This window comes from Cervus canadensis, chromosome 22 (genome assembly GCF_019320065.1).
Source record: "Cervus canadensis isolate Bull #8, Minnesota chromosome 22, ASM1932006v1, whole genome shotgun sequence".
Classification (NCBI taxonomy): domain Eukaryota; kingdom Metazoa; phylum Chordata; class Mammalia; order Artiodactyla; family Cervidae; genus Cervus; species Cervus canadensis.
In genome coordinates, this window is record NC_057407.1 from 5,011,468 (window position 1) to 5,027,701 (window position 16,234).

Genomic DNA, 16,234 nt, shown 5'->3' on the forward strand with positions numbered 1-16,234 from the left:
AAGTTCACACTCCTGAGATCTGTAATGTTATGGACACTGTTGCTATAGACTGATTCTGTCGGGGCCAGATTTGGAACACGCTTTTGCATCATTTTCAGGTCGAAGATGTGTTTTTCCCCAGAACACAAATGCCGTCTTCATCATCACATCATCTGTTACAGTTGTGGTCTCCGGTTTATAAAAGGCCATAACGGGCTGATCACCATTTATTCCCATAAATACTGCGGTGCCGCCGTGGGCTGTACTTTCTGCAAGCTGGACCCAGGCATGCCTTGGTTTTGTCTGTAAAACTCACCTGGGGCAGAAAGGACTCAGGTGGGGGGCGGGTGAAGGTCTGGCCTGGCCTGGCCAGGGGACTGGGCGTGGGGGGTGTGTGTGTCGGGGGTGGGGGGCGCGGGCGGTCGGTGACGCGCGGTGTGGGTGAGGGTGCTGCAGGCCTGTGCATCCTCTGTACCCACCCCAGACCGGATTCTGCAGGAGGAAGACGTTCCCACAGAGCCCAGCGCAGGGAACACGGGGCCATCCTGGCCTTCCTGCTCAGAGGGGCCCTTGCAGGCCACGCTGCTGCTCTGAGCACCCCCCACCCCCACCCCGAGCCCCCCAGCAGCCTGCAGGCCTCTCCTGGGTTCCATTCAGCCTCCTTTTTTAGAGAAGTTTTATAAAAGGCCGATGTTCTGGAAGACCGAGGAGACAAAGAAGGAGGAATTGGCTTGCTGTCATCCTGACGACTGAGCTCTTTTCTCGCGATCGGGGTGGTAAAGATGCGGGTCACCTTCTGGCAGAACACCCTCCGTGCAGAAAGCGCCCCGGAGCCCCGGCCCCCGCAGCTGCCCCCTGCCCCCACCCCCAACACACACAGCGCGCCGCCTCCCCCGGCGGGGACTTTTATTCTGACGGGCCTCCCGCCCAGCCCGTCCTGCGCGGGACCGCCTGCCAAGTTTGGGAGGCCCACGGCTTTCTTGTGGGAGGACGCTGGGCTGTCTTCATGCTCTTTGGCAATGATTAAAGTGAGGTTAGTACCAAAAAAGCCCTTTCATTTTATTCCCTTATCCTTGCTTTTGCAAACCAGATGGCAACCCTGTATTTTCAGCTGTAATTAATTTAAACTCCGAAGGCAGCGAGGCCGGGCGAGGCGGCCCTGTCTCTGCCCCCTCCTCCTGCGCATCCCTCTGGCCTCGCCAGGCGGCCCCTCGTCCCAGAGTCACATCCCCACCGAGCGGCCGGGGCTCTTAAAGGGGCCGCGGCCCCGCCAACAACAGCACGCGCGCACACGCGAGCCGAAGGGTGAAGGCACATGGGGAGTCGTTGCGCGAGCTGCCCTCCTGCCGTGGAAGCAGGCAGGCTTCAGGTGACGGCTGACGTGTTTCAGGCCGGCGGTCACGTGACCGGCTGCAGCCCGCAGCTCTGGGGAGGACGGGGTGCTTGTCCTTCCCACTCAAGTTCGGCTGCTAGGATCGCCTCCAAAAGGAGGGGGGGGGTTATGTTTTCGGTTTAGCATGTATTCTTAAAGAAAATTACAAGGCAAATAAAAGCGCTTGGCCACAACTGAAGTCTGGAGGCTCTGACCTCAGCTATGTGACCACTTCCCTCCGCGGGGAGGGAGAGGAGGCCCTCCTCTGTGAGTGGATAGAAGGCCCGGGGATCCACTGGAGAGGAGGCCCCTCCAGAGGCCTCAGGCCGCGGGGCTCTCATCCCATGACTCCTCCAGCAGCCCCCTCCCCCTGGCCCCAGGAGGAAGCTGAGGTTCAGATGGAGATGAGGAGGTCGCAGGCACGGAGCCCGCCTCCAGGGGCTCTCACCTGTGCTGGCCGCGGGCACGGCAGGGCCCTCGGGGCTGGGTTTCCGTCTGGTCATTTGACGATCACGTTTGCGGGGCAGAGGGTTGAGGCTGTGGATCGAGGCAGATCTGTTAACATTCATGTGTGCAGGGCACTCTGTCAACTGCTCACTGATGTTACGCGAATGGTCGTTACTACTAACACTCGCCATCCTTGGATGACTTGAAGTCATTTTTAAAGGCCCATAGTGAAAGATGAGAACCACAAATAGGTTATTTTGTGAGTCTCCACTCACTCACCCGACTGCAGTCCCCGTGTGTGTGTGTCCCTGGGGCGGTGGGCTTCGGTGAGCTGGTGATGGATGGTCTCTGTTTATTTAGTTCTTATGTCAAATGCTTACATTATTCGCCAGCATTTGTCTTGTGAACTACTTGGACTGTGTTTACAGAGACGTGTGTTTGTGTTGTTGTGGGCCAGACCTATGGTGCTGGAAACCCATGATTTTTGTCTCATAGTGAGGGACACTCAACTACCAACAATTAGTCAAAACGTCTAAGGACCCAGAGTTAAACCCCGAGTGCCACGTGATCCAGCAAGTCCTTGAGCGAGTATAGATGCAAAAGGAGTGAAGGCAGGAACCTCAAACCGGTATGTGTACACCTGTGTTCACGGCCACCAGAGCAGCCCAGTGTCCGTCAAGGAATGAGTGGGTCTGTGCAGTGGAATATTACTCGGCCTTAAAAAAGAACCCAGTTCTGGCACCTGCTGCCCCATGCATGTACCTTGAAGACCTTATTCAAAGTGAAACGTGCCGGTCACAGAACACAGATAGTGTGTGATGTTCTTCAGTGGGGGCTCATGTTTATTGAAGCGAAGAGAAGGGTGGTTGCCAGGTGGTTGAGGAGAGAGGACTGCGTTCATATTTAAGAGGTACAGAGTCTCACTTCAGGAAGATGGGGAATTTCTGGATGTGGGTGACAGGGATGGTCATACAACAGTGCGAGTGGGGACCTGCCTGGTGGTCCAGTGGCTAAGACTCCCTGCTCCCCATGTAGGGGCTCTGGGTTCAATCCCTGCTCGGGGAGTTAGATCCCACGCGCAGCAGCTGAGGGCTCGCATGTCCCAACTGAAAGAAGACTGTGTGCTGCAGTGAAGATTGCAGACCCCAAGTGCCACAATTAAGATGAGGTGCCAAAGAAAACAGTGCGCATATACTGAATGCCACCGAACTGTATCTTTTTAAATGACTAAAATAGTGAGTCTTATGTGTATTTTGCCACAGTTTAAAAAAAAAAAAAAGATTAAAAGAAAACCTTCCAAAGACTAATGATTAACTTTGGTTCGAGTGGATAAACAGGAATGAATTTATTATGTGTTCAGCCTTTGTATTCCGTGCTCAGCTGGGTTGAAGAGTGTAAAGAACTCGGAGGACAGATGGTCAACTCTCAGGCTAGGACGTTTGGAGCCTCATGGTAGGGAGTGGTCCTCATGTGAGGACCTGAGGGGGGGGTATGGTTTTTTTTTCTTTAATTTAAAGGGTGATTGGGAGTCACCATTCCCATTTGGTGTGGGAGGGCCTTGTGAAAAGGAAAGGGGTGTGTCACTCGGGTATGGGGCGATGGCTGTCCTGGGTTCTCTGAAGACGTTTTTAGCATCATTAACTCACGAGTTGGGGCGGGGGCGTGATGCCATTTCAGGGTTGAACAGTCGTGGTTCTCCTGGGTTCCTCTTTGGGTGCCAGGTTTGGGATTAAATGTTTGATTTTTAACAGCCAGATGCTGCTGATGTTAGGGTAAAACTAAGCAGACACTATGGGGGAAGTCAGTCCTGAATTCTCTAAAGAGTTTGAAAATGAGAATATTTGTCAAGAAGTACAGTTTAATAAGTTGAGAGGTGAAGTAAGCCATCCACATCGGTTTTCTGCAAATCCCTTGGGGACTTGGCTTAGAGAATGGAGATTGGTGATTGGTAATTTGCCTATCAGTTGTCCATTTATTAGTACCCTTTCTTAGTGTCCAGGAATCCTTGAAATAATCTTGAAGAAATTCAAATCATGTTCTTATCCTGTAATTGAAATAAAGGAAAAAAAATAGCTATCCTTTTCCTCTGGTTTTCAGAAAGATAAGAGTTCAGCTGAGACCACGTGGCTGCTCAGAGGGAATTAATTCAGGAAATGCTTGGAATTAATACACTACATAATTTACTGTCAGATGGAGGGTCCCAAAGGCCCTTTAATAATGATACTTCTATAATTAATAATTATAACATCTGTTTTAAAGAATATTTGGTAGGTGCCTCAGGATCTTTTATTAAATGAACATTTAATCACTTTATATGCTCAATGCTTAAATTCTCCAGCATTTTTAGTAAAGTTTTATAATAATTTAATTCAGTAATTTATTTTTGCTTGCAGAGTTTCTGATGTTAGTCAGGGTTGGTGGGTGGTTTTGAAAGAGAAACTAGCTTTTAAATTTTTTTTTAGTGTTGAATGAATGTGTTGAATTAGAACTTATCCTCTACTGTCAAGAAGTCCATGGCTCCAAAATAGACAAAAAGCTCATGTAGCTCTATGTCCCCGCCACCAACAAAAAATAAAAAATAAAAAAAATGGGCAGATCTGAATAGACATTTCTCCAAAGAAGACACACAGATGGCCAAAAAGCACGTGAAAAGATGCTTCACTTTCAGTACTTATCAGAGAAATACAAATCAAAACTCCAACAGGATACCCCCCTGACACCTGTCAGAAGGGCCATCATCAGAAATCTCCAAAGAAAACGCCCTGGAGACAGCATGGAGAAAAGGGGTCCCTCCTACACTACTGGGGGAAATGCAAGTTGGTAGAGCCACTTGGAGAACAGGATGGAGGATGGTTACAAAACCAGAAAGAGAGCTATCATATGCTCCAGCAGTACCGCTGCTGGACAAGGTCCTCAAGAAACCTGAGGTTTCTTAGCGAAACTTAGCGGTGCAGAGTTCATTGCACCTCTGTTTACAGAGAGCAAAATACTGGAGCAACCGAATGTCCATCGATAGATGAATGGATAAAGGAGATGCGGTACTTGTATGTGATGGAATACTACTCAGCCATAAAATAACTAAATAATGCCGTGAGCAGCGACGTGGATGAACCTAGAGATGATCATCCTGAGTGAAGTCACAGAGAGACAGAAACAGGGAACCCCTCACATGTGGAATCTGGTTTTCTTAAAACTGATACAAATGAACGGATTTACAAAACAGAAACAGACTTACAGATATCGGAAACAAAGGTAGGCTTACTAACAGGGAGACAGGGCAGGGATAAATCAGGAGCTTGGGATGGACACACACCCACTGCTCTGTATAAGACAGGTAAGCCAACAAGGACCTGCTGTGTAGCGCAGGGAACTCTACTCAATGTTCTGTGACAACCGCTATGAGAAAAGGATCTAAAAAAGAATGAGTCTATGTACAGCTGAGCCAGGCTGCTATGTACCTGAAAGTAACACAACATCATAAGTCACCTATACTGTAGTAAAAGAGAAGGACGTCCACGGGATCGTTTGGAACCGGTTACTGCCAGCATCAGGACTCCCCCGGTGGCTCAGCTGGTAAAGAACCTGCCTGCCAGTGCAGGAGACGCAAGAGACTCGGGTTCAACCCCTGGGTCGGAAGATCCCCTGGAGAAGGCAGTGACAACCCACTCCAGTATTCTTGCCTGGAGAATCCACGTGGACAGAGGAGCCCGGCGGGCTACAGCCCATGGGGTCACAAGGAGTCGGACACGACTGAGCACATGCGCGCGCGCACTGCCATCGTGGGAGCGGGATGCTGGGAACGCGCTCGCGTTCAGGGGCAGGAGCGCGGCTGTGTGGGTCGTGGAGGGCGGGAGGGAAGTGCCGCAAGCCAGACGGCACAGGAGGACACGTGCGGGTCTGTCCTTGACGGGCGTGTGCACGTGATGCAGTAACGCGTTTATAATTTCTCTCTTTAGCCAGTACGTCAGAATGTAGCTGAGTTAAAGAGGAAGAAAAGAGCGGAAGGATTTTAGGAGACTAGGCATTACTGTGGGACCAGGCTGTTGGAGGAGAACCGTTGCCTCTTGGGTCCTGTTGTAGGCGGAGTTCCAGTTGACTACAGGTCTTGGAGTTATCCTGATTTCAGTACTCAGTTCTGTTGGCCTCGGTTCTTACTTTCTTTTGATTTTTGGTTCAAAGTATGCTGAGCACATTGAAGGGAGTCACCTGTTCTTCCGGTTTTCTCTGGAGTGTTCTGTCTAGTTCTGGGCACCACACTTAAAGTTGAAGGGCTTCCCTGGTGCCCCAGGGAGTAGAGAATCCGCCTGCCAGGGCAGCAGACGCAGGTTTGACCCGTGGGTTGGGAGGATCTCCTGGGGAGGGCATGGCAACCCACTGCAGTATTCTTGCCTGGATTAAACCCCCCTGGGCGGAGGAGCCTGGCGGCCTACAGCCCATGGGGAGTCTAGACCTGGGTCCCACTCTTAAAGATGGGTGCTGAGGTGGAGAGCACACGCAGGTGGGCCTGGCATGGTGCAGGCTGGCATGGTGCTGACGGTGTTCGGACCGTTTGGAGGGGTTCTTGTTGGCTGAAGAGGATCTGGGGCATGACAGGGTGGGCGCAGAAGCGGTCTTCCGGTGGCTGGAAGAAGAACCAGACTTCCTTGGGTTTTTCCAAGGAGCAGACTGTCAATCATAGAATTTTACTGGAATGTAGATTTCGTTCATCGTAGGGGCTGCCTTTCATCGGCGCTTCCCAGCCGTTGAGTGAACTGAGTAAGCCCCGGCCCTGGGAGCGTCTGAGAAGTCGCCACAGGGGGTGACGCAGGGGTGCTTTGGTCCACACCCCTCTCTCCTGGGTTGTTCACAGCCACCCCACCACACAGCTCTCTCCTCTGACCAGGACGAAGCAGCCAGGCTTTTCACCGTAAACGGTGTGCAGTGTCTTCCAGCGACTTGTCACCGAGTGTGGAGTCAGAGCTGAGTGAGCCTTCCAAAGAGCTGGGATGGAATTAGAGAGGGGGCCCGGCTCTCACCCGGAAGAAGGGAGTGGAGATGGCATTGAAGGTGTTTTCAGACCCTCCTTCCTGGTGGCAGGGCCTGGGCTCACTTCTTCAGTGACCGCTGGGCCAGACGCCGCCCTGGAGCTTCACGGGTTCCTATCTTATTCAATCCAGCTGGCGCAGGCGTTTCCTAAGAATCCGTTTGCTTTTTGTTCAGTCTGCTTATGAATTAGGTGCTGGGTGTCAGGCGCTGTTCTAGATGCTGACTTGCGGGAGCGTCTGAGCAGGCAGCGTGCAGGAGGCCCGCGTGTCCGGAAGGGCTGTCTCCCCGCCCCAAGTCCCAGGCCGGCCGGTGGCTTCCGTCTTCCTGTGGCCTGGGCACTGGGTACCAGGTTTCTAGCCCGAGGAAGGCTTTCCCCGGGGCTCTCAGCGTCAGACTGACCCCAGCAAAGCCGCTGCAGACACTGTCCATTTTAAGAACCGCCTCAGACTTGGTGGTCCGGGGTTAAGAATCCACCTGCCAGCGCAGCGGGGGTACACGGGTTCGACCCCCGCTCCAGGGGGAGACTGCACATGCCGCGGAGCAACTGCTGAAGCCCGAGCCCCTCGAGCCTGTGCTCCGCAACGAGACGCCACCGCGCTGAGAAGCCCGCGCGCCTCTCCTGGAGAGTGGCGTCCGCTCGCCGCAACTAGAGAAAAGCCCGCGCTCAGCAGCAAGGGCCCCGCCCGGCAGAAAAGCAAGGAAAGAAAAGGCAGCCGCTCCGGGCCATCTCCGTGGGCGGACCCCTGTCTCTGCCCCCTGCCCGGCCGCCCCGTGGGCATAGCCCTGCCGCCTGCGAGGCGAGCCCCGCGGGCGCTGCAGACGCTGCAGCCGTCGGGCGGGAGGAGAGACATGACGCCTCCATCGTCCTCGGGCGCGCGGACTCGGTCCCGCGCCAAGAATACGAGAATGGGTGTCTTTTTTTTTTTTAAGGATTATTCATTGAGAGAATGCCTAATGACAAACATCACTTACACATTTAGTAGCAGCAGGAAAGCGAAGTTAATTTGTGTTTTATTAGTCTCAGCAACGTCTGCGTTCGTTTGAAATGAGTGAGCCCACACATGGGGCCCACATGACGCCGCCGGCTGCAGGCGGGCTGGGTGCACAGGGTCCGCGGGCCGCCCTCCCACCGCCAGTGCGCGCTGCCAGGCCCGGGGGCAGGGCGAGGCGCTTTAGCAGTCTGGCTCTCGGTGTGGACCCCTTTTCTAAAACTTTGGTTTTTCCCTCTGTCTCAGCTCATGATGGAACACACGCTCAGGCTGTTCAGTCAAGGAAAGCTGGCCCCTTATTTACATTGAGTCAAGCTGTCAGGAGGGCTTCCCAGGGGGTAAAAAAAAAAACCTGCCTGCCATCTCAGGAGACGCAGGTTCAATCCCTGGGTCGGGAACATCCACTGGAGAAGGAAATGGCAACCCACTCCGGTAATGCTTGCCTGGGAAATCCCATGATGGAGGAGCCAGGCGGGCCGCAGGCCATGGGGTCTCAGAGAGTTGGACATGGCTGAGCACAGCCTGTTAGGAGAGACGCTCCGGGCAGTGGTCCCGCCTCGCGGGTCTCAGCCTCAGGGCAGCCGGTCAGGGAGACCCAACTCCCCGAGTGAAGCAGGTCTCTGAGTGCCGGCCCTGTTCTCGGGGCTGCAGCGTGTGGGCACTTGGCGGCCTGGCCCCGCGACCCGTTGGGTGTTCCTGGTGGCAGGTGTCACGGACGACACTGTCTTCCCCCTCGGTCAGAGGTAGCGGCGGGTCCCTCTGTGTCCTGTGGGAGCGGGGCTCTGAACGCCAGTTACTTCTCAGCTGTGTCCGGCCCGTGACACCCGGCTCACCGCCGAGCACCCGGGACGGCGTCTCTGCCTCACCCCCCAGCCCCGCGGTGCCGACGCCTCTCCTCCGAGCCCTGTGCCCTGCTGGGGCGTCTCCTCCCACACCTCCCTGCTTTCTGTCTGAAACTGGTGAGGGGTGACAACACCCCACTAGGATGTCCTGGTCACGCCCCCCTCACGAGGAAGGAGGGTGATGTGTGAGGTCTGGGTGGGTGGGTGGGGGATGTTTAGAAGCAGACGGTGGGCTGGGGGAGGAAGACTAAAGATGGGGGAGGTAACAGGGGAGACCGCTTCGCAGCTCTTTCTGCCTGGTGTGTAAATGCTCCTTCAACTCTGCTTTTTCAGAAAAAAAGTCTTTTCCTGCTGGCCATTTCCTCGGAAATTTCCTTAATTCCCTTTCATTCATCACAGACCTTGTTAACTGGATCACACATGATCCAGTTCAGTCGCTCAGTTGTGTCCGAATCTCTGCAACCCCACGGACTGCAGCACGTCAGGCCTCCCTGTCCATCACCAACTCCCGGAGTTTATTCAAACTCGTGTCCATTGAGTCGGTGATGCCATCCAACCATCTCATCCTCTGTCGTCCCCTTCTCCTCCTGTCCTCAATCTTTCCCAGCATCAGGGTCTTTTCCAATGAGTCAGCTCTTCGCATCAGGTGGCCAAAATATTGGAGTTTCAGCTTCAACATCAGTCCTTCCAATGAATGCCCAGGACTGATCTCCTTTAGGATGGACTGGTTGGATCTCCTTGCAGTCCAAGGGACTCTCAAGAGTCTTCTGCAACACCACAGTTCAAAAGCATCAGTTCTTCGGCGCTCAGCTTTCTTTATGGTCCAGTTCTCACAAGATGCATCATACGATACGTGTCCTTTACCAGTTCATCTAGTCAGTGAATGGTCGTTTAAAACCTCTGCGCTCTGCTCAGCCCCGGGGAGCGGGCAGGGCATGGAGGGTGAGGATCTCCGGTCCAGCTGGGGAGGCTGCCGTGTCCCCAGTGCCGTGACCCCTCCCGCATGCACAGGTCCCCGCTGTGTCCTCCAGCCCCGTGGTGTGGGGGTCGGGGGGCCTTCCAGAGCTGAGGATGGAGATGGGGTGAGGCGGGGGCTGCCCGGGGCCCGCTGAGTGCCCGGTTGCCACTCTGCCTCTATCTCTTAGCCTCTCAGGCTGGGCGTTCATCGGCTCCACCTCGGGCCTCTTCTCTGAGACGCTGGCACCTGTTGCCGGCCTGATCCCTGTCCTAAACCCAGCACGTCAGCCAGCAAGGGGAGACTTCTGCACCCTGTGGCCACCCCGCCAGCTCAGGGGTGTTCCTGAATTACAGGAGCCCAGGATGGGGTGGGGGACATGGGGGGCGCTTCCCTTCCCAGCCTAAGAAGTCGGAGCCTGTTGGTTTAGCTAACTGCCTTCAGGAATTCAGCTGAAAATCGGAAGACAGACCTTCCCAGGGGCTTCCTGCAGCTCTGAGCCCCCTTGGTGAAGGGCAGGGAACCCCATGTTCACGAGGGTGTGCGTGGAGGGCGTCCCGCATGGTCCCACTGCCTGGGGTTGAGTGTGTGTTTCCCCCGGGGACGCGGAAGGCAAGGCGGCAGCTCGTGGGACCTGGCCCAGATGCTCTGTCCCGGAGGACAGGGTCCCCTTCCTCCTCGCGAGCCCCTTGCCATCTTCTCTGTGGCAGCACCGTCCCTGGGCTGAGGATGGGCCCCTGGTGGCGGGGGGGATCCGGACCCCGAGCCTCGTGTCCTTTGGCGGTCCCCGGCACCCACCCCCCGGGAGGCCTCTGGGCCCCTCGCCGAGCAGACGTGTCCCTAACGAGGGCGGAGGCGCCGCGGGTCGCAGGCAGGAAGCGTGTGGTTTGGGTCCGAGGGCACATGACGCCCCGGGAAGCGGCGGAGCCCGGGGCTGAGTCACTGGGGGAAGGAAAACGACGTCTGTGTCCAAGCTCCGGGAACCGGGAAGAGGAGCTTGGAAGTGTGAGTAATGTGTAATTTACTAAAATTAACCAGCGACTTCTTCAGATGGTTTCTGGGTGTTTTCGGTGTCTCTTCTGGTCCCCGATGCCCGCTGCGTCCTGCCTGCAGGGCCCGTCTCCCCTGTTCACTCCCCCCCGCCCCCCGGGGTGGCGCTGGAGAGACCCTCCGCTGCTCGGGCATCCTCCCCGGAACGAGGCTTCAGTCCCTGCGCCTCCAGAGTGGCGGCCCGGCTGTGCTGTGCGGTGTCCGGGGCCTCGGGGGGCTGGGTCTGTGTGAGCCCCTTCTGCCCACACCTCCCCTCCCGTGCCCGGATAGTGAGCCCCTGAGTAGGGCTGGGTCTTCCCCCTGTAACCATCGTGAAATAGGGGCTTGGTTACCGTTGGCGGCCTGGCACGGGGCCTGAACTGGGCACGGGTGTGTCCCAGGGACCCGTCCAGCCCGAGACCTCTCATGGCTAGTGATGCACCATCTAGAAACCTCATTTTTCAGGGAGATTGTGTCAGGGAGGCAATTTATATAGATCATCAGATATTAGAGGGAAAGTGTCTGCGACCCCCTGGACTGTAGCCCACCAGGCTCCTCTGTCCGTGGGATTCTCCAGGCAAGAACACTGGAGCGGGTTGCCATTTCCTTCTCCAAAGGGATCTTCCCGATGCAGGGATCAAACTCCTGTCTCCTGCATTGGCAGGCAGGCTCTTTACTGTCTGAGCCACAGGGAAGCCTGATAGCCTGTACCTTGAGGGAAAAGCACCCTGTTCAGGAGAAGCGCACTCATCCCGGGTTGGAGGGCTGAAGTCCCTGCTCTGTGATGTTCTGTCAGAATGCTGGCGTTAGCGGCTGTGACTGTGGAGCCTTCTGCATAAAGGCTGGTAATGTCCTCTGAATCATCACAGGAAGATGCTACGGACAGGCTGGTTTCAGAATTCAGGGCTTTTTTCCCCTTTTCTTTTTCTGGTCTCGTTATTTGGAAGTTGCCGGGATCAGTGTGGCGTGTACGTAGCATCTCGTCCGGACTGTCTTACTTGTCTGTGATTGTCTTCATGGGCTGGAAGTGTGTCCTCTAATCGCGTCTAAGTCACTCTGTGGAGTCCAGCAGGGGAAGGGGGGAGCGGGTGGGGACACCCCCAACGTGAATGCCATGCGGTGTGCGGTCAGTCACGCTGCAGCTGGTGAGCTGCGCTCCCAGGGGGTCTGTTCCGCCCGCATCCTGCCGTGTGCCCGCACGATTCCACACGTGTGTAGCCTTCATCCCCGTTCGAGACCCTCCCAGGGGGCCCTGCGCCCACATGGCGGCTGAGGACACCGGCTCCGGGGACGTGGAGGCAGAGCCAGGCTGGTCTCCTGCGTCACCCACCCCCCCCCCCGCCACCCCGGCCCCAATGCCGTCCCGACGGGCACAGGCTGCACCGAGGGACGGCTCCTCAGGCCACGGGGCCTCGCCCTCGCCCGCACAGGTCCTCAGTGGGTGCGGGCAGGGCGCCACGCACGAGGCGGCTGGGCCGGGTGGGTGCTCAGACGCCCTGGGGGGCTCCAGGGACACAGAGGAAGGCAGGCTCGCTGGCGGGGTGAGGGGAGGCCGTCTCTTTCGCAAGGGTCACCTTCGCGGGGTCCAGGGCCAGAGCCAGGCTCAGCAGTTGCGGGGTGTCGGCAGCCCAGGTGTGTGGACGGTCCCCACACGGGCGGTGTGACTGAGCCGGGGAAGGGCGGACGGATGCCCGGACGATGGACGGACGGGGATCAGGAGTGCAGCGGACCGGCCCTCGGGGGGCCATCCTGGGCGCCTGCCCCGGCCGGCCCACTGCCACAGTCTCAGCCTCCCGGGATGCCACGGGTGACCCCACCTCAGACAAGCCCCGCCGGACTGCCCCCCGGCGGGCCCCCCAGCATGGCCCCCCGTGCCCGCAGGCGGAATTCCCCAGGCGAGGCCCTGCCGCCGGAGTCAGGGCTCCGCACCAGCCTGAGCACCGCACCATGAGCCAGACGCCTCGGTCGGTGACGGGACGGCGTGGGGTCTCGATCCCCGCACCTGGGAGGTTCACAGCTTCCCCGGCTCAGGACAGGACCCGGCGTGTGGGAGATGCTGGGTTGTTGCGGCATCCTAACCGCCTTCGTCCTCCTGCAGGCAGGTCCCGGGCAGAGCACGCTGGCCTGGAGCGCGGGGTGAGGCCTCTGGCCCTGCGTGGGTGGGGTGTGTCAGAGAAGCTGCAGGGAGGCTGCTGGGGGAGGGGGGTGAGTTCCTTCCTGCTGGTGCCACGGAGCGGACCCCAGACCCTGCGAGGGCACCGCTCCCCAGCGCCCACCCAAGCTAGCATGCTGGCCCTCGGTTCCCCGCGGGCTGTTTGGTGGAGGTGCCCCAAGGCGGGGTGATGACGGTGTTCCCGTCTGAGCGCACGCTGCTCTCTTTTTAGGAACAAGACGGCCAACGGGGACTGCCGGAAAGACCTCCGGGAGCGGAGCCGCAGCCCCATCGAGCGGGCCGTGGCCCCCACCATGAGCCTGCACGGTGGCCCCCTGTATGCGTCCCTGCCCAGCCTGAGCATGGAGCAGCCCCTCGCACTGACCAAGAACAGCCTGGACGCCGGCAGGCCGGCCGGCCTCTCGCCCACCCTGGCCCCGGTGGAGCGGCAGCAGGTACGCCTCTGTCCAGGGGCCGGGACCCCATCGGCGGGCCTGTGCCGGGACCACCAGCCACGTGGGTGACTCCTTGTGTGGGCCGAGTGGCCTCAGAGAAGCGGCCGTGTCTGGGGGGCTGTTTCTGCGCACGAGGAGGGAGTGGCCAGGACTAGCGGTGTTTCTCGCCGTCTTCCTTGGCAGCCCTTTCGGGATCAGTGTGATGCTCCCAGGGGGACTCCCGACTGAACCCCTCACGAGGCCACACGCTGGAGTTCAGCGCCAGGCTGCTCTGCTTCGGGCTGCAATCCTAGGAAGTCAGTGGTCAGAAACCTATGATTGGCAGACTGGGATTTTTTTTTTTTTTTTTTTAAGGAAAGTAAGGGAATTAAGTTGTCAATAAACAGAGGTTGTTTGGTAGGAATGGAGACCTAAAAAAAGGGGTTCCCGGGGGAACAGCTAATAAAGGGAGGCACTGACCGTGAGGCTCAGAAGCACGGTGTGGACCCTGGTTCCTCGCTCTGAACCTCCGGGGCCCGGGGCCAGCAGATCCTCAGTCAGAGTTCGCTCGAGACGCCTGGACGCGGGCGCGAGCACGAGGAGGTGCCGGAGCCGAGCTCAGCCTCCAGGCTGCCAGCGCAGCCCCTGCCCAGGCCCGCTTCTGACCCATCTGTGCCCCCTGCTCGTGGGCGCCCCCGGGTGTTGGGTGAAGTTTCGCTGTGGCTTCCCGGAAGGCCGACGAGCAGTCGCGCTTCCTGCCTTAAAGCCCCAGATCACGACCCAGTTTGTTTCCTCTTTAACAAAGCTGGGTAGAGACAGCTGCTTTGTGTAGGGAGTGTGTTAGAAGCTGGTCCAGCAAGATGCGGGCGCACACACAGTTCGAGTCTGGAGGAGCCAGGTAATCGAGTGTGCCAGGCTGTTCATGTATCCGCTGGGGGAGCCGGGGGGAGCTCCCAGGTAGGGAACACTCACCAGAGCTGCAGGGAGGAAGGAAGTTATGCCGAGAGGCCCCGGGCGTCTCCCGGAGCCGTGGGTGCAGCCAGGCTTCGGAAGGAAGGGCCGGGCCGGGCCTGAGAGCCGGACGGGAGGCAGGCCCCCTTCCTCCCCTGGCTCCGGGCCTGTCTCTGCATCCTTTTCTCTCGCTGCATGTGGATTGCACGGCAAGCTCTGCGTGGCTGTCCCCCAGCTCCCGAGTTCCCCCCACGTCTCCTCCTGCCTCAGCCTGGCCAGGGGCGAGGTCACTTAGGAACGCAGCCCCATCTGGAGGGTGGCGGGCAGGTTACCCAGCGAGGGCACGTGGGGAGAGCACAGGCTCAGGGGTTTGAACAGACCCTCCAGAAGTGGCAGGACACCTGGACCTGACCCCGGCCAGGCCCCCAGACCCGTCTCAGGCTGAGCTCCAAGCCCCTCAGGTCCGATTCTTACCGTTTCACAAAACGAGCTTAGAGGGTGAATGAAGGTCCTGCCTAATGAGCGGGCAGCTGGTTCTCCGAGGCCTGCCGAGTCTCAGAGCCACGTTCCCTCCTCTTCACCGTTTCTGTCCCCACGGCAAGGTGTCACACTGGCTCCCGGTGGCCCTGCTCCGTTGCCGACGTGTGGAACTGTCAGTAAAGCCCGAGGTCTTTGTTCTCAGGCTGCTGCTGCTCAGCCTCACCTTCCCCCAGCTCCGGAGTCTGCGGTTCCTCGTTAGACCTGAGCACATGCCTGCTCTCTCACATGGAGCCGGATCTGCATCACAGACCTGCCCACTGCCCATCCCGGGAAGGTCTGCTCTGCAGGCCTCCGCAGGGGCTACTGACCTGGCTCTACAGGAATGGCCGGGGGTGGACAAGCCCCAATCCCCTTGCTGACCCGCTGCCGTCACTCAGCCTCTGGGCTGCCGCCACGCGCAGCTCCTGGGCGCTGTCTGGTCCTGCTCCGTGTCCTCTGGGGCTATCGGGACCCTTCCTGGCTGCAGCCTGAGCATGGTTGGTTCACGGGTGTTTTCATCCAGGTCGAGGGATGTCCGGCAGGGTGCCTGCTCGGGGGTGGCTTCAGGCTTCACAGAGGAGGTAGCTGAATAGGGTTGTGAAGGGTGGGTGGAGGTTGCCAGGCCCACTGCGTGGTGGCCTTGGGGAAGGCGGAAGGGGTAACGCTGGTTAGTGTGTGTGTGACTCACGCACTGGGAGAGGTTCCTCTGTCTCCGTCTCCATCGTCACTTGCATGGTCAGAACAGAAACATGAGCAGAAGCGGGAGTATCTTGGAAGGTCCTCGAATGGCTCAGAGAAGCTCGGGGGTCTGGGGGACACCTCAGGGGACTGTGGCGGTGGGGCCTGTGGTCGCGTTGCAGGGGGCTCTCCCCCTGTCGTCCTCCTGCTGGTCCCTGCACCGGTGATGGTCTCATTTCAGCCCAGCAGCCGAGCCTCTGTCCCCCGGGCTCAGCGACTCACAGGGCCGCTGCTTGGAGGGGGCCGGCACACTCCCTCGGGGCTTGTTCACTGTGGATTTGGGGCCTTGGGCTTCCGAGTGGGAACCACGAGGCGGAGGAGGGGCTTGACCAGATCTGCCTTTGGGCCGGGAGAAGTCTAGGCGGGGTGCTTGGCGAGAAAGGGGAGCCGGGGAGAAGGCCCCGCGCGCACTGATGGGGGTCTCCCGGTTCAGTGGGTGCCCGGCCAGGCTGAGGGGCACGGGGGTGGCCGTCCTGCCTCGGAGCTGGGGAGGAACGCGAGGGCAGGGTGGCCGGGTGGGGGCCGCACTGCCCGCCGTGTGCTCGCGCCGCTCTCACGCCAGCTTCCTCCCGCAGAACCGGCCCTCGGTGATCACGTGCGCCTCCGCCAGCGCCCGCAACTGCAACCTCTCACACTGCCCCGTGGCGCACAGCGGCTGCGCGGCCGGCCCGGCCAGCTACCGGCGGACCCCGAGCTGTGAGTGCCCGCGCCGTGCCCCCACGCCCCTTCCCGTCCTGTTCCCGGAACGGCGGCCTTGTCCCAGCACAGAGGCCCCGGGGCTGGGCGGGTAACTCGTCCTGGG

General features: G+C 58.5%; 1 protein-coding gene across 5 annotated transcripts in view; it reads left to right on the forward strand.

Annotated features, from left to right (window-relative positions):
* Positions 1-16,234, forward strand: part of VGLL4 (vestigial like family member 4) — a 152,841-nt gene that overhangs the window by 133,732 nt on the left and 2,875 nt on the right. For 4 of the 5 annotated variants that reach the window (XM_043442244.1, XM_043442245.1, XM_043442243.1 and 1 more), the window contains 2 exons: positions 13,023-13,245; positions 16,008-16,128. In XM_043442244.1, the coding sequence (XP_043298179.1) occupies positions 13,023-13,245; positions 16,008-16,128 (344 nt within the window). Of the gene's footprint in view, positions 1-645; positions 1,013-13,022; positions 13,246-16,007; positions 16,129-16,234 lie in introns of those variants that run through there. The other variant, XM_043442246.1, reaches the window with a different exon arrangement.